General features: G+C 41.9%; 1 protein-coding gene and 1 long non-coding RNA gene across 5 annotated transcripts in view; one reads left to right on the top strand and one right to left on the bottom strand.

Annotated features, from left to right (window-relative positions):
- Positions 1-23,464, bottom strand: part of Parp11 (poly(ADP-ribose) polymerase family member 11) — a 67,224-nt gene that overhangs the window by 16,014 nt on the left and 27,746 nt on the right. The window contains exons 2-5 of one of the 3 annotated variants that reach the window (XM_010611581.3): positions 6,183-6,306; positions 4,586-4,714; positions 3,687-3,807; positions 1,022-1,097 (exon numbers count right to left, since the gene is read on the bottom strand). In XM_010611581.3, the coding sequence (XP_010609883.1) occupies positions 1,022-1,097; positions 3,687-3,807; positions 4,586-4,711 (323 nt within the window). In that variant the 5' untranslated portion in view covers positions 4,712-4,714; positions 6,183-6,306. The remainder of the gene's footprint in view (positions 1-1,021; positions 1,098-3,686; positions 3,808-4,585; positions 4,715-6,182; positions 6,307-23,464) is intronic. The other 2 variants (XM_010611582.3, XM_033765592.1) reach the window with 2 other exon arrangements.
- LOC104853569 overlaps positions 18,697-23,464 on the top strand; it is a 29,554-nt gene continuing 24,786 nt past the window's right edge. For both annotated transcript variants that reach the window (XR_777823.2, XR_777822.2), the window contains exon 1: positions 18,697-18,780. This is a non-coding gene — a long non-coding RNA (uncharacterized LOC104853569). The remainder of the gene's footprint in view (positions 18,781-23,464) is intronic.

Genomic DNA, 23,464 nt, shown 5'->3' with positions numbered 1-23,464 from the left:
TGGTATAAAGAGCTATTAAAATATTCTGTATTGTCTGTAGAAATATTAGGGCTTTAATTACATAAGTACTTAAACATACTTTACTTTTTTTGGTAGCAGGAATCAAACTCAAAGACCTGCCAGCTTGCCATGTAGGCTCTATGCCACTGAGCTACATCCCAATTTTGATACTAAAACACAAGCCAAAAATCTTGAGAAATAACTGATACAAACTTAAAGTATTTAGTTCTTTACTCTAATTCTTTTGCAGTTTTTCTTTTGCTCTAATGCTTGCAAAAAACTCCTTGGAAGGAGTAAAAGGGCCCTGACCACAATTCACATGCTATTTTTTTAAGTTTCATTTTAAAACTATTGAAAAGAAGGAATTTTAGTATTTGACTGCAGAATCATTCCAGCAAACTGGAGACATGCTGTAAGACTTTTCCTTTCAACTCCATTCCTATGAATAACACTTATTGTCTTCTGGCTTCTACATGCCTTTTTTCAGACCACAACTGTCCAGAAAGAGCAAGGAGGACCCCGGAACAGAGAACTGTCCTATCACCCCATGTGCAGCCATCTCCCTCAGGCTGCCTTTTGTCCCCACAGACTGGAAATTTATTCCTTGTAGTCTAGCCCGGGGATCAGTGGAGGTGCAGACAAAGTGAGCCATCATGTAGGATTTACGGCCCAAATGATTAGGTGACCTGTGAGTATTTCCAGTTGAAATTCAAACTTACATTGCTTCTCGGCCTTTTGGCTAAGATCAAGTGAAATTCAAACTTACCTCAGTGGTTTATGTTTACAGAGAGATTACGAGGCATCTTGTAATTGCCATGCACACTGTTCTAAAGAATTGAGAAATATAAAAATACAAGAAAAGGGGGGGGGAAATAGTAGGAAAGGAAATAATAGAATATAATAATTTCCTTTTTTATTACATGACCTACCAACACACTGTCAATCTGTTTTTCTGCTACACAGTAACAAAGAGAAGGGAGAGGAAAACCCACCCTTTCTTATGGCTTTTCTCGCACAATACCTGAAAGCAGTGATGGAAAAGGGAGCCCTTTTTATTAAGCGCTGTTTCCCAGTGGTGAGATTCGTTTGCTTCATTTCTGCACATAAAAGCAAAGACATCAGATCAGCCACAGAAGCATGCTAGCTGTGGAGCTCAGGAGGCAGAGGCTACAGGACACTAGAGTCGAGGTGCTCTGTGAAGGGAGGAGCACAGTGTGCAGGGCCCTGGCCAGTAGCCAGAGCTCACGTGAAGGGCGTTAGTGTCACACAGAGCTCAGCGTGCAGGGTCTGCTCACTTCTGAATCACACTGAGGTCACCGACATGAGGACATGAGCGTTTTAGCTTAGGAGGGTTAACAGTACTAGAAAGAGAGAGAACATACACTCAATCTTCTGTATTCAGTAGAAAAAAAAATTTTAATTTCTCCAAAAAATGTGGGAGGGATTGAAAAAGATATAAGACCATTATAAAACCTGCAAAACTCACAGAATTTAAAAAATGTGTATATTCATGCTTTCTCTTTAAACTGTATACCTAAATCAAAAGAACAAAACCAGGCAAGACCCAACACACATTCACAAAAACAAAATCTGGTGATAAAAGACCATCAACTCCAGGCCCATTCCGCACTTCTACCCAAGCTCACCTGGGGCAATACTCAGGTCTCTTTGCTCCCACAAGGTTACGTGTCCTGGGTTACCAGGAACCTCCACCTGCCACTGCCCCACTCTGAAGCAAAGCGGCTCGCTGCCCGAGGCCAGTGCTAGTGTCAAGTGCATTCTGCACTCTCCTTGACCTGGCACGTGTGGGCACGGCCCTCTCGGCGCATGGCACACCACCTGCGGTGCCATCTTCTTAAGCCCCTGCCATGTGAGTTTTCTTGGCACAGTGAAAACCTGAGCTGGCTAATGGCAGAAGGGCTGGGGCTACAAACCTTGGAGACAGTACATGTTGAATGCCAATAATTACATTTCTAACACAGTACCATTCTATAGAGTTGGAGAACTTGAATTGTTAGTGTCACAGTATTAATGCTGTATTAGTGTGAGTATTAGTTATTACAGACTCCTATTCTATAATAAAGATTTTTTTTTTAGTACTGGGATTCAAACTCAGTGCCTCATGCTTGCCAGGCAGGTGCTGTGCTGCTGAGCTTTACCCACAGTTAAAATCATGTTTTCTAACAGAAAGCTTCCAAAAGTAGTGTACTAGTGACTATTCTTAGAGAAACATGTGGCTCACTAAATTATTACCGAACACCTTCACAAACCTCTTCCTCCTCATGAAGCCAGAAGCCTGGGTACATCATTCTGCTTCAGGAACAGCTCCTGTACACAAGCTGAGAAAGGTCTCTCAACCGGCCTAGACTGCCGCAGAAGGACAAGTCAGGATCCCCTCACAGGTAGCCTGTTTAGGGCCTAAAGTCAGTAAGAGGCAGTCAGGACTAGTAAGGCTCCAATTATTATTCTTGACAATAATTTTTTTAGAAAGCAAGAACAGCTCCAGCAGGACAGCCACTACAAGATGCTCGGGTCCACCAACTTCTTCCTGGCTGAGCCCTCACCAGCTCTGACCAAGGCCCATCCACGGAGTTTGCTAAGGTGCCTCTCCCCACCATAACACACTACGGCTCAGCTCAGAAAGACACAACTCACAGAACTGGGCAACTGGGAAAGGAGAGCCAGAGGACTACACGATGTACGACAAAATACACATTCATGAAGAAAGTCTCCCTGACTACATCTGATTTGCCCTCTGGCTAATAGGTTAACAGGTGCTTGTTACTAAAAATCTGTGGGGGTGAATCCAACAGGCTTCTTGTGGGATAACTAAATACACACCATGTACGGGGGCAAAGCCCAAAACGGGGCTAATTTCCAGATTATCTGGCTAATCTATTGGAGCCAATTATCAGAAATCGGAAGAAGGAACTGGGTGTGATGGTGCATACCTATAATCCCAGCACTCCTGGAGGCTGAGGCTGGAGGATCAATAGTATAAACCTAGCCTGGGCAATTTAGCGAAACCCTGTCTCAAAGAAAAAGACAAGTAATGTAGCTCAGTGCAGAGGACACGTTCAATCCCAATACTGTAATACAGAACAATCCAATTTACTGGCAAAAACATCAGGAGAAAGCTCACTAGGCTACACTTGGGTCTTGAAACTATTATCAGTTACCTATCAACATTATCACTTAACATCTATTTTCACTTTTGTGTAAAAAGATTCCTATTTCAAATCTATTTTCAGAATGATGAGATGATGAATAAAACAGAATTACAAGCAAGATATGGTGGTAGGAACCTATAATCCCAGCTACTTGGGAGGCTCAGGCAGGAGGATTCCACGTTTGAGGCCAACATGGGCAACTTAGTGAGCCCCTGTCTCTTTCACACACACACACAAAGCTATAAAGCATTTTGTGTTTCTTAAAGATAAGCATTACACAAGCTCAAAATATGATGCTCTCCACATACATCAATACATAAGCATATAAGCATGCCTTTATAAAAGATAATGTTGCTCAAAATTTCAAAATTTGAATTTTTATAAAGCTATTTTTGTGTGAAACAGAAAGGATTTACTTCACTGTTTGCAAACATATTGACTAATCCTGGCCTTCAGAGCTGCACCCCGTCCCCTATCAGTATACTCAAAGCATACAACTATTAGGGAGAAACATACCTGCGAAGTCTATCTTGTAGCTGAATTTGGAAGTGGTAAAAGCAATGGAGCCATAAGGGTTTGTTCTGAAGCTTTTCTCGATATCTTCACTGCTGAGCGAACACTGGACATTGGCATCCGGCTTTAAGACAGACCAGAGAATTTCGTTTACTAGCTGCTCTTGTGAGTGAGGGGCCACACAAGTGGGCTGGAGGGTGAGGAATGTGACTAGCGCCTGCTCTAGTGCCCAACACACACAAGGTTGGACAAGGCAGCACAATGGAAGCAGTCTAAAGATTTCCACAGAGAACAACTGCTCTCAGCTGGCTCCCTCAACACTGCTCATAGTGCCTTTTTACAGATTGTTACAATTTTTACAAATTATTCCAATACTTATAGTAAGTGGATAGAATTAAATCTTCAATACCTTGCTACAGTCAAAAAAAAAAAAAAGATACAGGTTTTTGAGTATGGGTTAAAATCTCAGCTTAACTCCCTCTGTGACCTTGGACAAGTTAACTTTTCTGAGTTTTACTTTCTTCAACAGTGTTACCATCTGGCAGAGTTTGAGAATGAGAGAGAAAACATGTGCCTGATATCTACCATAACACTTGGAATTCAGAAGGTGCTTGACAAGACCTGCTGCTTCCTAACTCTCTCTCTTCCACTATGGTAAACGGACTTGGCTCAAGTAACAGTGGCCCTCAGCACACAGTGAACACACACTGTCTCCTCTAAATAAGGTGCTGTGCAATCTGGGGGGAACGCGAGAGAACTGGAAGAACAGCTAACTTTTCTTTTAGCTAAACTGTTTATCTCCTCAGGTTTTAATTTAAATCCCGTGTTCACACGCACTCTATTCCTCAGCAAGATGACACTACATGAGTTAAACCCCTTCTACTCCATGCAGGGGAGGGTACCTGGAACATGTGCCACTTCCCACATTCTGCAAGGTAGAACCAGCCCCACTGCGTGTCTGATGTGTCCATGTCGTCCATTCCACGCTCTGTGGTTTTGGATATGAATTCTTCTGTTTTGTGAAACATCTCCTGAAAAATCCAGAAAAGGGGAGGAAGAAATGATTTTCTTAATAACTAATGTGTTTTCATGGATCATTATACTTCTTTATAGAACTCCATTCCGATGTCTGTCCCACGGTGACACTTTAAAAATAGCATTCTACCTTGTATGTGGGCTCTGAAGATAAACATTTTAAAATGTTGAATATAATTGCTTAACAAATCAGGCAAATAATAATCGCTTTAGGTAGTACATGTCAGAGCCCACAGGGCGCTTTTTGTAAGCTGCATAAATAGCCATAAGCAGTTCAGGTTTTCAGTATAGCCCAAGAATTTTTTATCCTAAGTTCACATATTCATTCAAAATAATCTAAGCCATCACTGCTACTTAAGATCAAATGCATCTGATTTTTTTTTTAAATAGTCATTATTTCACTTAATGGCAAAAACAGATGTTTTTAAGGTATGGTATTGGGTACAAAAGAAGGCTATAACACTTAGAGATAGTAAGATACAATTGTAATGAAAACGTACTGATACTTACCGTATGAATATATCGTCCATGTACACAGGTACGTGTATACACGATGAGGATGTGAGGTTTGTACTGTGTGAGTATTTGCTTATGCCTAACAGCATCCTATCCAAAGAAGGTGCTCAGTATGAAGAAGGAAGGTGACGCAGGTTATAAGTGGGCAAGGGAAGCCAAGACTCAAGCTCAGGTCGTTGGGATTCAGGGTCTGTGTTCCTAACCGCCCTGTCACACTGCCCATACCTAGCAATGATTCTGTAATGCTACCTTGTAATGTTAATTTGTAATACTAACTAATAAGCATATGTACACATTACCACTGAGAGGTCGTAAATATTCTTGGGTGGATATTGTGACAATGAAGTCAATAGAAAGGAGACAGAAAGACACAGCCACAGAAGATTAAACTTTATCTGGAATCAGGTTTCCTGCTGTCATTAAGGGTTTTTAAATTATTGATCTAACTTTTCACAGCTAATATACAAAAATATTCTCTTGTTGGGGGAGAGGACATTCAGGATAAAGCTAAGTACTTCTTTGACCACTGACCATCCTTTCTTCACCTGGCACCTTCTCCACTTCCTTCTCCAAGGCTACCAATACTACCGATGTACTAGGCACCTCTCAGAGCTCTCTGTAATTACGCGTGCACGCGCGCACACACACACACACACACACACACACACACACACGATTATTGGTAATTTGTTAAAGATCAGATTTCATATATCTTTGATTTTTTAAACAACACATACCACCACGTAAGTTGAAGGGTGTTTGGTTCTAATTTTCTTACATGAACCGTCCTCTGTTTCCAGAACAACATAACCCAGGTAAGTTTCAGCCACTTTGTCTGGACTGCAGAGCACGGTTTCTCCCACACAAAGTGGAAGAGGAAAGGTACCTCTCTCCTTAGGTGGCTGTCAGAGCAGTAATGAGATATGCAGTAAACACCAAGTACAGTACCTGAGCTCAGTGAAGGGGGCTTGGTATCTTTGACTTTTTCTTCATATTCTGAAACTCTCTCCAAGGAATGATTTACAACTGCTTCCTGGTTTTCATTCCTTCAGGTTTTAAGGTGGATTAGCTGCTAAGAAATGAAAAACAGAAAACCCTAGGATCAAGAGCTTCAGGTTCAGAATCCCCTATTTATCATATCTATATTAACCAAAAAAATAAATATAATGACTTGACATGTAAGCGTAACTGTCCAGTTAACTATTCAAAATAACTGCTTGTTCCTTTTATTATTGTTTACATCATTGCACACTTCACTGTGAAAGAGAAAGAAGTCCAGACTGACATAGATTTAGTTTTTCTTCTATAAATGACCAGAAAAATTTGGAAAGATGAGCTAGAAACTATTAGTTAAGATAAATGTTTGGCTTAAAGAGTCTGCTTCCGTGGAATGTAAAATAGAAAAGCACCCTTTAGATGGTGCACAATGCTGGATGTGTGTTCCGCTGTGACCGACAGTCTCACAGCAGATCAGGTCACAAGTGGGTATGTCTAAACAAGCCTGCAAGGTGACATGTGCCACAGTCCCAGCTACTCACAAAGCTGAGCTGAGGACTGTTTGAGTCCAGGAGTTTGAGATCAGTCTGGGGCAAGACTCTATCAAAAGAAAGAAAAAAAAAGGAGAGAGAGATAAGAGAAAGAGGGGAAGGAAGGACAGAAGGAAGAAAGGAGGAAAAGGAGAGAGATAGGAGGAGGGAGGGAGGGAAGGAAAGAGAGACAGAGAGAGAGAGAGAGAGAGAGAGAGAGAGAGAGAGAGAGAGAGAGGGAGAGAAAATTAACAAAATCCTTTCAGAACTCCACGTCATAAATAGCTACAACTGGCTAGGCCATACCTATCTTGTTTTTATCCCCATTTTAAAGAGGGTAGAACTACAAACAGGTACTACCATTGTGAAAATTTCTGAAGTACTTTAATAAAATAATTTGTCAGTTTATACTGTTTTTCTCTCCACAACTCAAAGCATAAGAGAGAAGTCATTACTTTCCAGTTAGTTAGGGAAACAACAAAGCACAGAATAATGCAACCATTTTGTCTAGAATCACAGCGTTAATGGTGCAGAGATCACAAAAACACCCCAGGCCTCTTGAGCCTGTTCTTCCCTAAGTTACCAGACCCCCTGGCCTCATTTCACAGGCGGATAGTTATTCCCACCTCTCTGTAGCCAAATCTTAATTATTTAGCTTCACAGATGTTCTGGCTTTCTTTCAAAACATGTATAAGATAAAGCCTTAAAATTTTCCACAGTAAGTTTTCTCTCCAAAGAATACTTTGAATAATTAGCCTGAATGAAAACTCAGGTTTAAATGGATAAACTGAAGATGCTGTAACCATAGTAATAGTAGTTCTAGTCAGAACACATGCATGGGTAATAAAAGAACGTGCAAGTTATCAGTCATAGAGCAGGCATTGAATAAATGTTAGATGAATGAATCAGTTCAGTCACAAGATCATATTCTGCCTGTTTTTCCTGTTTTTAATTGGAAGATAATGACTTTCTGCACCAGCCATAAAGGAAAAAAAGCTAGCCTGAAGTGGTGAAGCATTTTGTAAATTTTCAAATACAATGGGTATGCTGGTAGAATCTGTCTCTCCTGCTTTCTCTTCTAAGGAGAATCCCGTCACAGAATCTGGAATAGTCAATGTGGATCACTGAATTGAAACTGAGTTTAGAGTAAAAATCCTGGTCTATATATGAAAATAATGCTGCTTTTCAGACTGACTACAAGTTTTCTGTAAGGCTCTTATAACCCATACCTTCATTCCTAATGACTCTGAACCATTTGTCATTCTGCCTGGATTAGGTTCTTGTAGTTTTCCACTAACTTTAATAACAGGGTATGGTAACACTAACAGGTACCCTAAGGGATCTCCTGCACTCCAAGTATGTTCTTCCTTTCCTCCACTGTGGGGCAGCAGTCCGATTTCCCCTTGATAGTCTGAGTCAGTCACCCCTTACACACTGTGACTTCCTTTTTGGCTTGTTCACTAAGAGGCATGAGGAGACCATATTGATCAGGGGGAGTCTTTGCTTCCAATTCAATGATATCATTGTTGCGCTTCCTGGTACAAGCCTTCCCCCTTCTGGTGAAGACTTCTAGGCCAGCAGAACATAAGGTTGCAGGGACAGGAAGCAAAAATTTTGCTAATGGATCACTAGGGATAATGGTGAGTAGTGCCATTCCTACTGCCAACCCTTGATTCCTGGACCTATGAATCCTGGCAATGGGAGACACAGAACCATACAGTGGACAATGATTCAAAGCATATACAGCCTTTTGAAGAACCTTGCCCCAGCCCTGCAAGCTACCGCCACCTAGCTGTAACTGTGGTGCTACAAGTGTGTCTTCAAAAGACCATTCCACCTTTTGATCAGTCTAGTCACTTCTAGATGGTGAGGAATACTGTAAGACCAGTGAATTCCATGAGCATAAGCCCATTGCCTCATTTCTTTAGCTGTAAAATGTGTTCCTTGGTCTGAGTCAATGTTATACGGGATTCCAAGATGGTGGATAAGGCATTCTGTGAGTCCACGGATGGTAGTTTTAGCAGAAGCATCACATATAGAGAAGGCAAATCCATATCTGGGATATGTGCCTATGCCAGTGAGGACAAACTGTAGCCCCTTTCATGGTGGAAGTGGTCCAGTATAATCAACCTGCCTGCCACCAGGTCACAAGTTGATCATTCCAGGGGAATGGTGCTATCCTGGGGAGGCAGTATTGGTCTCTGCTGCTAGCATGTAGGGCATTCAGTAGTGGCTGTAGCCAGATCAGCCTTGCTGAGTGGAAGTCCTTTGCTGAGTCCATGCATAACCTCCATCCTTGCCACCATGGCCACTCTGTTCATGAGCCTATTGGACAATGACAGGGGTGGCTGAAAAAAGAGGTTGGCCACTATCCAAAGATGAGTTATTTTATCCACTTGATTGTTAAAGTCCTCTTCCGCTGAGGTCTCCTTTTGCTGAGTGTTCACATAGGAAACAAATATTTTTACATCCTTTGCCCATATGGACAGGTCTATCCACATACTTCTTCCCCAAATATTTTTGTCACCAACTTCCCAGTCATACTCCTTCCAAGTTCCCAACCATTCAGCCAGACCACTGGCTACAGCCCATGAATCAGTATTCAGTCACACATCTGGCCATTTCTTTTTCCAGGCAAAAATGTACTACCAGGTACACTCTGAAGTTCTGCCCACTGTTATGATTTCCCTTCACCACTGTCCCTTAGACATGTCCTGGGAAGGGGCTGTCATGCTGCAGCTGTCCACTTGTGGGTAGTGCCTGCATATTATGTAGATCTATCCATAAACTAGGCCCTAGCCTTCTCTTCCTCTGACAGATGATCATATGCTACACCCCATGAGCCCACAGGTGCATGCTGGGAAGCAGAAGGCAATATAGCAGGCATAGGAGCCATAGGAATATGGGCAACTTCCTGATGTAATTTACTTGTAACCTCTGGAACTGCTTTGGCTCAATCACACATACAACATTTCCATTTAATGACAGATTGTTGCTGTGCACATCCAACCTTATGACTCAGTAGATCACGATACCCAGGTCATGACAGATAACTCATGTCACATAGTGACCTGGTGTTCCAGTGTCAGGCATTCAGTTTCCACTAAGGCCCAATATCAGGCCAAGAGCTGTTTTTCAAAGGGAGAATAGTCATCTGCGGATGATGGCGGAGCCTTCTAAAGGTCTCCATTGCAATTCACCCCTGGGAGCCTTCAAGAGACTCTAAACAGCATCTCTAGCTGCCACTGCCACTTGAAGTACCATTGGATCTGCTGGATCATATGGCCCCATGGCCAGAGCAGGCTGCCCAGCAGCCTGGACCTGTCACAAAGCTTTTCCTTGTTCTGGGCCCCACTCAAAACTAGCAGCTTTCTGGATCACTTGGTACATGGGCCAGAGTAAGACACCTAAGTAAGGAATGAGTTGCCTCCCAAATCCAAATAGGCCCAGTAGCATTGTATCTCTTTTGGTTGTAGGGGGAGTCAGAAGCAATAACTTACCTATTACCTTGAAGGGATATCTCTACATGCCCCACACCACTGGACTCTTAGAAATTTCAGTAAGTACAAGGACCTTGAATTTTCATTCGATTTATTTCCTATCCTCTGGCTTGCAAATGCTTTACTAACAAATCCACAGTGGCTACTTTCTCCTGCTCATTTTGCCCAATCAACATAACATCATCAATGTAATGGACCAGTGTGATACCTTCTGGGAGAGAAAGGTGCTCAAGATCCCCGAGAACTAAATCATCGCACAGGGCTGGAGAGAGAATATAATCCTGAGGTAGGATGATGAAGGTGTACTGCTAGCATTGTCAGCTAAAAGCAAATTGTTTCTGATGGTCCTTATGTAGGTATGGAAAAGAAGGCATGTGCCAAATCAACAGCTGCATACTAACTACCAAGAGAAGTGTTAATTTGCTCAAGCAAGGTACCACAGCTATAATTGAAGTCACCACTTGATTTAGTTTTTGATAATCCATTGTCATTCTCCAAGACCCATCCATCTTCTGCACAGGCCAAATGGGAACATTAAAAGGGGATGTGGTGGGGACCACCACCCATGCAACCCTCAAGTGCTAGATGGTGGCACTAATCTCTGCAATCCCTCCAGGAATGTGATACTGCTTCTGGTTTACTATTTTACCAGGTAACAGCAACTTCAATGGCTTCTATTTGGCCTTCCCAACCATAAAACCCTCACACTACAGCTTAGGGAGCCAATGTGAGGATTCTGCCAAGTACTAATATATATATCCTAATAATGCATTCTAGAACTGGGAAAATGACTACAGGATGGATTCGAGGACCTACTGGACTGAGTGTGAGTTGGACTTTTGCTAAAATCCCATTGATCACCTGATGCACATCAGCCCCTACTCACACTGGAGGCCACAGTGACACTGGAATCAGTGTTAGTTCAGAGCCAGTGTCCAGTTGTCCCTGAAATGTCTGATCATTTCTCTTTCCCAAAGTACAGCCACTTGGGCAAAAGGCTTAGGTCTCTCTGGGAAGGAGAGGAAAAAGACTATATAAACTTTTGGTGCCTCAGGATTCTTCCACTGAGGGAGCCGGCCCTTCTTTCCTTCAGGAGATTCTAGATCTGTAAACACGCAAATCTGTTGATTTGGAAGTGGTTGAGGGACTGTGATTCCTTGTTACAATTTGAAGTAGGTTTCCATTCATTTGCCCTTAAATTTTTTTTCACTATATAAATCTAGTAAAAATTTTGTAGACTTCCCATCTAGTTCACTTTTTGGATCAGCCATTGCCGTAGGTCTGCATCTGTCAGATTATTCTGCTCATTGTTCTGTTTATGCTGTCCATTATGGTAAGTATGTGCATCCTGCCTTTGGTGACTAAGTGCTGCCACTTGGCCTCTGCCACTCCAGAATCCAATCAAACCTACTGCCCTTAAATTTCCCAATTGAGGAACTGTGGTCCCCACTGTAAGGTCTGGCATAGAGAGAAGAGCAATGATGGGGCTCTTCAGGAATATCAGTGCTCCCCTCACAAATCTGTTTCTCAAGGTGTTAGTGAAGGGTACATTTTCTGGATCATCCCAGTGTGAAGAATTAGGTACAATATGACAGACCTACTCCAGCATTCCCATTTCCCTAATTCTCTGAATCCCCTCACCAAAAGTAAGCCATGGAATGTCGTGCATCTCTAACTCATTCACAGTGGGCTATCCTTTGAAGGTTCTGCCAACCAGTCAAATAAACTATTAACACCTTTCTTTGCTCCACATCTGGAGCTCTCCATGGCCAGGTTCACCAAGATCTGTGTGGGTGATCTATGGGTGGATTCTCTGTGTTCTCCCTCAAGCTCAACATTAAATTCAGAATCCCTGCTTATGGGCCCATATAAACAAACTCAGCCTGATCCAGCTGTCTATTTTTGCCACCATTATCCCATACCCATAAAATCCATTCCCCTAGTTGCTCATCAGGACTCTGCTATAGGAGTTAGAAAACTCAAGTTCTTTGGGAGAAGAGTGGACCTCCTTGTGGGTCACACTGTGTACCTCACCCTTAGGAGCCTTCTGCAATCTGAGCCTGGTTATGGATGTGGAGGCAAAAGTGGGTGGTGAAGGTGAGTGCTGGGAGTGTCAGCATTATCATGCATGGTCAACACAGGATTAGTGTCCTCGCGTACACAGCACTACAAGAGGGCAACACCACAGTGGGTGGGGATGGTAGAATCTCCTTAGCATTAAGAAACTCAACATTGTCAGCTTCATCAGGATCCTCCCAGAAGTCCCCATCCCAGTTTATGGGATTGCATCCTTTTCCAATCAGTACCTTTACCTTTGTTTCAGATACTCTTCAAGGCTGGCATTAAGCTTACACTGAAGTTCAGCCACTCGAATTGTGAGGGCCTGTGTTTGGGTTTCTGCAATCTTGGCCCTGTGATTAAAAGAGGAGATTTTCTGCAGGACACACTAATAAGCCTTGAGATTTCTTATGTGTGTCTGGAGCTGGGAATCTGAATCTTTGAGCTTCTTATTTTCTCTTACTAGTTTGTCCAGAGATGCTTAGACCACCAGCCAGAATCATTATATTTCCCATTCTTCCAAAAATATTCAAAATTTCATGTATAGAATCGCTAAATTCCTGACAACTCACAACTGGTGAATTCGGATAATCAAATGGCTGTACTTTGCATATTAATTACATGAAGCAGTTCACACCAAGGAGTATCAGTATTCCCCATAAGATTTTAAGGAGAGACCATGGCATCTGTAGGTCTCATCAAGTTAGAGGGCCAACTCCAGGAACCCCTAAAGCCGTTAAAGAATTTCATCTTTACAATTCTGTTTCTCTAAGCCACTCCTGGTACCAAAATCTCTATCAGTCAGTATTTACTAGAGAAACAGATATGATACAAGATATACAAATATATGAATTTACAAGATTGGCTTACAATGGACACCCACAGACTTGAACGAGGATGAGTCAAGAAAGTCTGTCTGCACACTGGAGATTGAAGGATTTAGTTGAAGGTCTGGAGCTCACTGCAGTGCCCCGTTTGAGTCCATATCAGAAGGCTAACAGGCCTGTGATGTGCCAGAAGGCTGAAGGATCTGGGCCAGGAGCTGAAGAGTCTGCTGGAAGCCAACAGGTGATGTCCAAGGTGAAGGTGAAGACTGGGGCTCCTCCAAAGAACAGAAGAAGCAGAATCCCTCCTCATTTCCCTTTTCTACTATCCAGGCCCAGAGCTGCCCTAGGGTGAATCTTCCATGCCCTAGGGCATGGAATTGCTGAGCCAATTTAGCTAAGCTTCTCTTAACCAAACTTCCTATGTTGACACGATCAATCAACCATCACAGCGGTGACTTGAGAATGTAGATCAGTGTGAAAGCCATGAGTTCAAGCTCCAGTCATGCAAATAATAGTAATAAGAATCAAAATGTTATACTTGAAAATATTCATTTAATTAGACAAAGTAATAAAGTGGAAATGGAAAAACAAAAAAAATAAAAACAGAAGTAAAATGGCAGGTGTAAACAATATAATATGCAATTAAGTAGTATTAAAAACAAGTGAATTAATCCAATTCAAAGGCAGATTTCAGGTTAGATTTTTTTGTAGAAGATCCATTTATAAGCCAATTACAGGAATACACTTTAGGTCCAATTATACAAATAACCAGAAAGCAAAAGGATGAAACATTTACTAATCATGCAAACCAAAATCATGTACGATCCCAGAAGCTATACTATACTAATGTCAGACAAGATACTTTAAAACAAAGCATCACTAGAAACCCAGTGTGATGGCATATACTTATAATCCCAGCACTCTGGTGGCTGAGGCAGGAGCAAAGTCCAGCCCAGTCTGAGCAATTTAGCAAGATCCTGTTTCAAAATAAGAACTAAATAAGGGCTGGAGATGTAAATCAGTGTGAAGGCCCTGGGTTCAATCCCCAGTACTGCAAAAAAAAAAAAGTTACTAGAGATGAAATGGTCAATCTATCATAAAAATGTAACAGTTATAAGCACATATGCATCTAACACCAAACAAAATAGATGAAATTAAAAACTGATAGAATTAAAAGGAAAAATAAACAGCTCAAAAATAATAGCTGTATAATGAAGCCAATGAGAACTCCATGGAAAAATGGTCTGGTAATTTGTTTATGTACTTTCCTTATGGCAGTGGTGATGAACCTACGACATGCGTGATGCAGATGGCTGGCTATTATCACTGAAAACTCGACAAGGTTCATCATTACTGGCTTAGTGACCTGGCTTAGCAGTAAGTACAGAATATCACTATGCCAGGCACAGTGGCACGGGTCTGTGTCCACTCAGGAAGCTACAGTAGGAGGATTGCTTGAGTTTAGGAGTTCAAGACCAGTCTAGGCAACACAGAGACCCCCATCTCAAAATAAAACAAACTAATGTCACTTTCTAACAGATTCAGAACCTCAGAAAAAAAATTTACCAGAAATCACAGGTAATGCTGACCCTTGGCTTGGCTTCCTATGCGGCAAGGCTATTTGCAAAGTTAAATGAGGCTGATCAGCTTTATAAATACTCCAGAGTAATCATCACACACTGCAGCCCAGAAAATGTCTCCTATTTCCTCTGCCTGCTTCCCTCCAACTGAAGATGCTTTAAGGCTAAGCCCTAAATGTCTTCACAGCTGACTGCTTTCCAGCTCCAATTATGTGCTTTTGTTTTTCTTCTGTTCTCACAGAAATTTTTATTAAAGTTGTGTTTGTTTAACTGTGATAGAAGCCTTAACATACTTGGAGATTTCAATACCAGATTTTAATAATAAATAGAAAAATGAGCTAAAAGGTTATTAAGAAGGTAGGGGACTCAGAGAACCTGATACAGCTAGGATCAAGAACGTTCCCCAATGGCCTCCTGCACTCTCAGCTGGGGCTTTCCAAAGGCCACACAGCTGACTTGTTAGGCAGTGGGGTCGGGTCAGAAAAGGGGATCCTTTGGGAGTATGACCTGGAAAGGTACAGAATACCTCCCACTTTTCTCTCTTTCCTGGTCCTCAGGAGATGCGCAGCTCTCCTCCACCCAGACCCTTTTATCAAGGACTTCCTCACAGCCATAAGACTAAGGTGGAAAACAGGAGCCAAAACAGACCTCTCCTTTAAACTGTGGGTGTTGGGAAATTTGTTCCAGCACTGAGAAAGTGATTGAGGCAAACACTATAAACCAACCAGAACTACAGACATCTGTAGAATACTCTGCACAGTAAAAGCAGAACACAAAACTCTTTACAAGTTTATGTTAGATTTCCCTCACCTTAAAATGGCCCTAACTAGTGATGACACAGCCCCTCTTAGTGATGTCACAAGCTCCCCCAATCCCTAGCCACTACATCACTCAATCCCACCCCAGCTCCTATAAGCCTCACCCCAGGCCTATAAGAAGCACACGACGTCTCAGCCAAATTGCTCTCTCTCCTTTGTTCAGAGACAGCCCGACAGACCCTCCCCATAATAAAGGCTTGTTATGGTGCTGGTCTGGTCCTGGTTTTTGGCTCTTTTTACCTAACATATCTGGTGCCAACACCCAGAAGGAAGGCAGTCGATTAAGTGACAATCCCCTGCGGGCCAGGGTTGATTGGCCTTTCAGCCACCTCCTCTGGACTACATCTGCCACGCCAGGACCTCCTTGGGGCTTTCTACTTTTGCCATTGCTGATGACACATATCCACACGGTTCACTGATTTCAGGGTGAGTAGTTAGCTTCCCTCTATTTGAGTCCTCTGTCTCATTCTCATTCTCTCCCTTTGGGGACTACTTGAAAATTCAAGCACTTGCTCAGAGAGACCCTCTCGGGCCACTGGGCCCAGGACCGTGCCCCTGGGGGGACACCCCATTAGCCCAACTCCTCTCGTTCTCCCCTTCTAGATACTGGCTCAGGGAGTATCAAAATAGATGAAGACATTCCTCTTTTTTGACCTCCTCCTAGGGAGCTAACTCCTCCTCACCCACCCTAACACGGGCACCCAACAATCCAAACACCCTCCCTCAATGCCTCTTGGCTGCCTCCGGGCACAACGTCATTTCCTTGGACTGCTGGGACCCGACTTTAAGCCAAAACAACTCATTTTTTATTGCAACCAAGTTTGACCTCAGTATAAATTAGATAATAAATCTCAATGGCCTCAAAATGGCATTTTCAATTTTAACGTATGTGCAATTTACACAGTTTTTGTCAACGCAATGGCAAATAGTCAGAAATCCCTACCTACAAGCCTTCCTTCTCACCCCTCCTTCTGTCAAACCTGTTCTCCCTCTCAGGTACTTCTAGCCCAAACTCTGTCCTCCTGACTTCCACCTTCAATCCAGCTGATCACTCACCACTCACACCTCCCCCTCCCGATAACCTGGCCAGCTCTTTCATCTCCTCCACCATCTTGTGACCTTTCCTCATCTCTCCCATTGTACATCTCTCCACCACATACCCATGCTCTCCCTGCTCCTCCAGTCCGTCCCAAAAAGGAGAGTGAGTTAACAACCACTTCTCTGCTTGCTCTTCCTTCCCCAGTTTCCTCAGAACAGAGGAAAGCAAGACTGAAAAAATATCCTTTCCTGGCCCTTGCCAATTTTAGGCTACATTACCAAGAAATTCCATTGGGCCCTACTGTTTTCTACATAAACATTTGAAAATAAAATATAAGGTTTTAAAACAATTCAAAGAAAATGTAATGCTTAAGATTGGAGCTCAAAGACCAAATGCTAGGTTACAGCCCAGTGCTGGCTACAGACTGCTTGCTCCATAGTAAAATCAGCTGTGATGTCCTGCCAGGCAGGAAAATCTTTAAAAAGAAAAAAAAACCCAAAAAACAAATTATAAATTTTGGCTAATTGACAAATGTACCATTCATCTTCAACTTAAAATAATGTTTGACTGGTGTTTGGTTTCCAAATGTTTAATTGATGTATTTAAAACATTTCTGCCAGGTGTGGTGCTGCACACCTGTAATCCCAGCACTCTGGAGGCAGAGGCAGGAGGATCACTATGAGTTCAAGACCAGCCCAGCCTACACAGTGAGTTCCAGGGCAGTCTCAACTACATAGTGAGACACTGTCTCAAAAAAAAATAAACAAACAAACAAAAAACCAAACCAAAACAAAACATTTATTTTACATTGCAAATACTTAAATTGTAACTATAGGATTAACTTGACCTTCTCTCTACTTTCTGCTTACAGACTTCAGACAATAACTGTAACACAAGATTATGCTAGTTATAAAGCACTTTTACTATTTCTGATTCTAATTGCAAGAGATCTGTTAATTGATCTGCAGAAGTTTTTACTAGTCTTAATTAAAAGATGTTATAATTGGCCAAATATATTTGAGTGCACTATAGTTTCATAAATTGTCTTACATGTTTGTCTGTGTCTGTCCAATTGTTTGAAAGTGTTTGTCCAGTTATATTTCTTTATCAAAATGACATTAAAGATACAGATAAATTGTTAATTTCTGCAACCTGATTTTACAGGTTAAATAAAAAATTGTCTAGATAATTAAATATAAACTTTTAAGTTTGGATAGACTCCTGTTGGTGAATAAAGAAGCAACTGCTCATAAAAATTTATTCTAGTCTTTGTTCAATAATGAGAGCCCCAATAATTTTCATAGCCTTATGGGAAGATATACCCCCAATAAATATCACTAAATATGTTGTTATAAAATGTTTACACTGGTTATCAACAAAGGGTTGAGTTCTAAATATGTAATTGTGATATGTTTAAAATGGCCATCTTCAAAATACAGTATTTTCTGTGGAAAAACAAGTAGTTATTTAAAAAGATCCTTTTGGTACCAGGCTACACTACAGGACATAGGGTTTTATTTAATTATAATAATTAGTATTACTATTTTTCTGGTATACAAAATATGTTCATGTTTTCTGACTATGCAGGCCTTCCAACATATTGTTTATGACAATAACCTTTTGATCGAGGTATTTGCCCTTCTCTTCTGCTCCACCCACTCTTGATTACAGGTGCATTTGGAGGTCCATACACTTTCCTCACATGGCATCCTATCAAAAGGTAATAACAAGAGTTCCACTTTTTTGTTTTATGTGTTTTTAGAGGGGAATAAATATATTTAACAATGGCTATTTTATACTAAGATACATATCTAAGTTTGTTGCAAAGATAATGTCAACATGATTGTTGTGTTAAAATATTATTATTATGTGTGGCTCCTGATTACAAGTTTTTTTCTGTTAATATTCTACAGGAAATCAACCACTAAAACAACCATGATTGACAAAAATAATAGCCTTCTAACTGTATTTTAGATTCCATGGTGCTTGCTATCTAGATAAAGTTATGATAGTTAAGCTCCTACTATACTACTGATGTCATTGATCTTCTCTTCTGGGTGTTCAACCACCAAAGGACAGAGACCAACACTAAAAGGTAACTAGGCTAAGAAGACCACCAATATTTCGGCTCTGGCCCTCCAAGACCATCAAAGATTCAAGGTATGAAGGAACTGTTTCTACAACACCTTACATCTTTGGTAAGTCACCCAACCTCCTGAGCACCAGAGAACAAATGTAACATGTGTCAAAAGAGGATCACCAAGAGAAAAAATCTCCCACACTTTCACTGAAAACAACTTGGTCAAGCAAGGCCATGACCCATCCGTATGGTTGACACTGACAGAAGAGCTGAGAGGCGCTCTGCATGGTTCCAAAATAATGCCTAAAGAGACTTAACTGACCTTGGTGGATAGCAAGATATTCCTATTGATTAACACAGGTTCACTTTAACATGGTCTTAAAACACGCAGCAGAAAAGAATAACCAAAAGAGGCAGTCACTGAACAGGCACCAGCAATAGAGAGACTTCTGAGGCCCACAACTCCATCTCCCTATAAAGGGATAGATCTCCAAGTGATAAACCCAGTCTCAAAAAAGGCTACAACAGCTATTTAATAACACCTTCTACTATCTCCTTGTCAATATCTCAGGCTGTTTATGTGTATGCCCATTTACTCCCACTCACTCACTCCAATTCCTGTCCCCCTAGATTTTAACCTGTTTATCTCAAATACTGGCAATTTATCCACAGATCTGGAACCTTTCACTATGGGTCTCCCATTCCCTACACAAACCAGTAACCTGACATGCATGGGGCAAGATGACATCACTTGTCTTGTTTGCTCCCCCTTTATCTCAGAAGAGTGTCTCATCTGCCTGCCCAAAGGCCTGTACTTCATATGTAATCAAGTGGCATTCCAAGCCTCAATGAGTCTGACATTTTCTGTTACATATCCTTCCTTAGCCCTTCCATGACCATTTATACAGAAGCCCAGATGTCTAAACAAGTTCTCCCATAGAACATAATCAGAAAAAGGGCAGCTCCTCTTTTAGTCTCCCTTCTTAATGGGAGCGGGGGTCCTCACTGGGATGGCAATGGGGATAGTGGGCATTTCTACATCCGTACATTTCTATCAGGCGCTGTCCATAGAGATTTCAGAAGACATGGATAAAATAAGCCAGTCCTTAAATACAGTACAAGAGCAAATAAATTCTCTAGCAGCAGTCATGTTACAAAATAGAAGGGCCCTTGCCATGTTCACAGCAGCCCAAGGAGGAATGTGATAGGCACTAGGTGAAGAATGCTGTTATTCTGTTAACCATTCAGGGATTGTTAAAGAAAATTTTAAAGAATTACAGAAACACATCAAAGAGCGTAAAAAGACAATGAAATTCTTGGGAATAGACCAGAGCTACTCCTGGCGTCCCCAAATTATGCTTTGGCTTCTTCTCTTGTTGGGCCCACTGGCTTGTATATGCCTTTTAATCATGATAGGGCCCTGTCTGCTTTGCTGTTTTCAAGTTTTGTTGCAGGAACACATGAGGGCATTTACCAACCAGACAGTCACAGAACTCATCGTGGTGGAGTATCAGCCACTGTGGCAGAGCAAAAAAAGTTCCCACCTACTGCTGCCCCCACCAGATCCAGGTTTAGCCCCAACCTTTGCCCCTCTGTCAGCTTGAAGCAGCTCCAGAAGAAGAGACCTTTGCCCAATAACCATAAAACAAAAGCCTGGAAGGTTAGATTTCTTTCACCTTAAGATGGCCCTAACTAGTGATGACACAAGCCCCTCCTAGTGATGTCACAAGCTCCCCCAATCCCTAGCCACTATATCACTCAATCCCACCCCAGCTCCTATAAGCCCCACCCCAGGCCTATAAGAAGCACACGCCGTCTCAGCCATATTGCTCTCTCTGCTTTGTCCTGAGACAGTGAGTGCTTCTTATAGATGTTTGAAATGACAAGTTTTTCTCTAAAATCAAAAAATGAATTTTATGAACAATGGAGGTTTACAGTATTTATTGAGAGAGATAGCTTCTGTCAAAAGAGACAAAAGGGGCCAGGAAAGTGGGTTCTGAGGCGAGGCGGGTTTAACCCCAAATGGGTTGCCAACAAGCCCACTTCTCAAAGAAGGTTTTATAAAGCAAAGTCACAAGGTGGATAAAAACTATAATCAACCAATAAGATTACAAGTATATTTAGTCACTTAGGTAATACTGACCCAAGAGTAACAAGGGTATAAGGATAACATCATTAATCAGGGATAATCTGTAGTCTTTGTCTTAGTGGCTTTAGTATTAACGGATGGAAGAGGATGGCCCACCCCCAATGAGATAATGGTCTATATAAGCAGAGTCACTTATGTAAAATTCATCTAATGGGAAATCACAAGGTGGGTATGAAGTGGAACAAGCTATGGTCAACCAATAAGATTATAACAAGTATTGTCACATAGGTAATACTGATGAAATGGGGATCAAATGGGAAGCAAGTCACATAGCAATGGGAAGCAAGACCAAATCCCAGCAGGGCAAGGTATATGGAATGAACAAGGATTTTCTGGGAAGGGAAGGGTCAAGGATCTTTCCTGGAAGGGATGGTTTAAAATCTTGTTCTCCCACCCAGGTGATTGACACCTATTTAGAATATCAATCACTGCTGTTCATCCCTAGGGGAAATATGTGGGTGTAGTCATTCCTGTTTTTCTTGAAGCATGACCTACAATGAATGTGCCTCCAGCCACAGTTGTCCTCTGTATCCACTTCTTTGAGGGGCCATCACTACCTGACTGCCTACAATATTTCTAATTAATTTAGGTGTCCACAATACCTGGGTTTCATCCTCAACATCAGTAAGAAAATCTGAAAAAGAAAAATCTAACACAAATAAAAAGATCAAAGTAGCAGTTTCAAACTTTCCACAAAGATAAGTCTAGTTTCAGATGGTTTCACTGGGAAATTGTCAAATATTCAATAAAAAAAAAAAATCAATTCCACTGCTTTAGAAAGTACTGCAAAAATAGAAAAGAACAATTCTAAACTCATTCTATGAGGCTGATAGTACCTAGTCTAGATAGATTTTTTGCAAATAGAAAGGGGACCAAGAGATGGAGGGAGGGGAGAAGGGGAAGTAAAAATAATTAAGAATTAAGATGTATTATGTCTTAATCACTTGTCAGTAGAACAAAATACCCAACACCCACAATTTAAAGGAGGAACAGTTTATTCTGCAGAGGTTTCAGGCCACAAACAGCTGGCTCCAAGGCAGGGTGGCATGGCAGAGGAGTGTGGCAGAGAAAAAGCCGCTCAAGTCAAGGCAGTGGGGAATCACAGCCAGAGTGGGGAGCCAAGAAGGAAGATAAACCCTTCCTGGCCATGTTCCCAGTGACCCACCTCTTTTGATCACATCCTACCTCCTCACAGCAGGTCAACTACAAGCCCCCATAATCTAATCACCTTCCAAAAGCCCCACCTATAAGTGCAGGAGCCTCTTGGGGGACATTCAGGTATAAACTATAACATTCCACCCTGACCCCCAAGAGAGTAATGCACATCCCTTTATGCAAAATGAATTTAGTCAATCTAAAAGTTGCTAAGGACCTAACAATTTCAGCATTGCTAAAAAGTCCAAGTCCAAAGTCTCTTTGAAATTTAAGGCAAACTCTTAGCTGTGAGCCCTTGTAAAACTCAGGAAGTTAAACACTGCTGAGTTGTAATGGCATAGGTAAACATTTCAATTCCACACAAGAGGAATGGGGATAGAAACCAATGGGACCAAAGCAAGACCAAATCCCAGCAGGGCAAACATTAAACCATGCAGTTCCACCGTGCAGGACAAGTTGTGGTGAGGAGATGTGAACTCCAAAGTCTTGGGCAGCCTTGCCCCTATGACATTGGTAGTGACTGTAGCCCTTATGGCCTTTCTCTTGGTCTTGCTTTGCTCAGACATATCATGTTCCTGGCTTCTCCAACTTCCTGGGGTCTCCACTGCACTTTTACCTTCAGTCTCACAGCTTGACACACTGCCTTTTCAGGGGAACATTGTCCGGCCTCCCAGGCCTTCTTCTGAAATCTAGGTGGAAGACTCCATGACCCTGTAATTCCTGCATTCTGTACACACACAAAACTGGCATCATGTGGATGATGCCAAGGTCTGCTGTCAACTGGAACAGTGTCAGATCCTTTTGCATCATGGCCAGGTACCTGCATGGCTGAGCATGGTGAACTGAATCCTGGAGAACAAATCCCTAGGCAGCCATTTCTTGAGCACAGCACCTTGGGGCTCTGTTCTCAAATCCATCCTTTTCTTTTGCAGGCTGATGGGCAGGGTCTTGCTGTTTCCTCACATGCCCTCAAGGCATCATTCCTATTGTTCTGATGTAAAGCCTCTGGCTATTTTAATCTTTTCAGCAAGCAAGCTCTCTTCTGCTCCAATTTTAAAGGCCTCAACTTGATAGGGGCTTCCTTTCTGGTGAAACTCAAAACTTTAAAAATGACTCAGCTGTGATTACTCTTGATTCTCAACATAGAGTTGGCTAAAAGTCCCCCAACAATACCCTTGCCACAACCTCAACATTGAGCTGTCTTGAAATTTCTTCTGCCAGATTAGTCCACTGCCCTTAATGTTAAACTCCCACAGACTCATGACATGAGCAAAATGTAGACAAATTTTCTTCCAGAGTATAACACACGACCTAGAGTTCATTGCCAATGGAGTCTTTATTCTCAGCTGAAATGGGCTGAGCCTGGTCTTTACCATCCACTTTTTATTGACATTGTGGTCTTCTGAGCTCCAACCAGAATTTCCTATCAAGCTCAGTTTATAGCATTCCAGGGCTGCTTTTTTTTTTTTTTTTTTTTTTTTTTTTTTTTCTGGGGTCA

Source organism: Fukomys damarensis, unplaced genomic scaffold (genome assembly GCF_012274545.1).
Source record: "Fukomys damarensis isolate Sample0158 unplaced genomic scaffold, DMR_v1.0_HiC HiC_scaffold_19, whole genome shotgun sequence".
Lineage (NCBI taxonomy): Eukaryota > Metazoa > Chordata > Mammalia > Rodentia > Bathyergidae > Fukomys > Fukomys damarensis.
The sequence above is the reverse complement of the archived record's forward strand: the minus strand, read 5'-3'. Positions and strand labels throughout refer to the sequence as shown.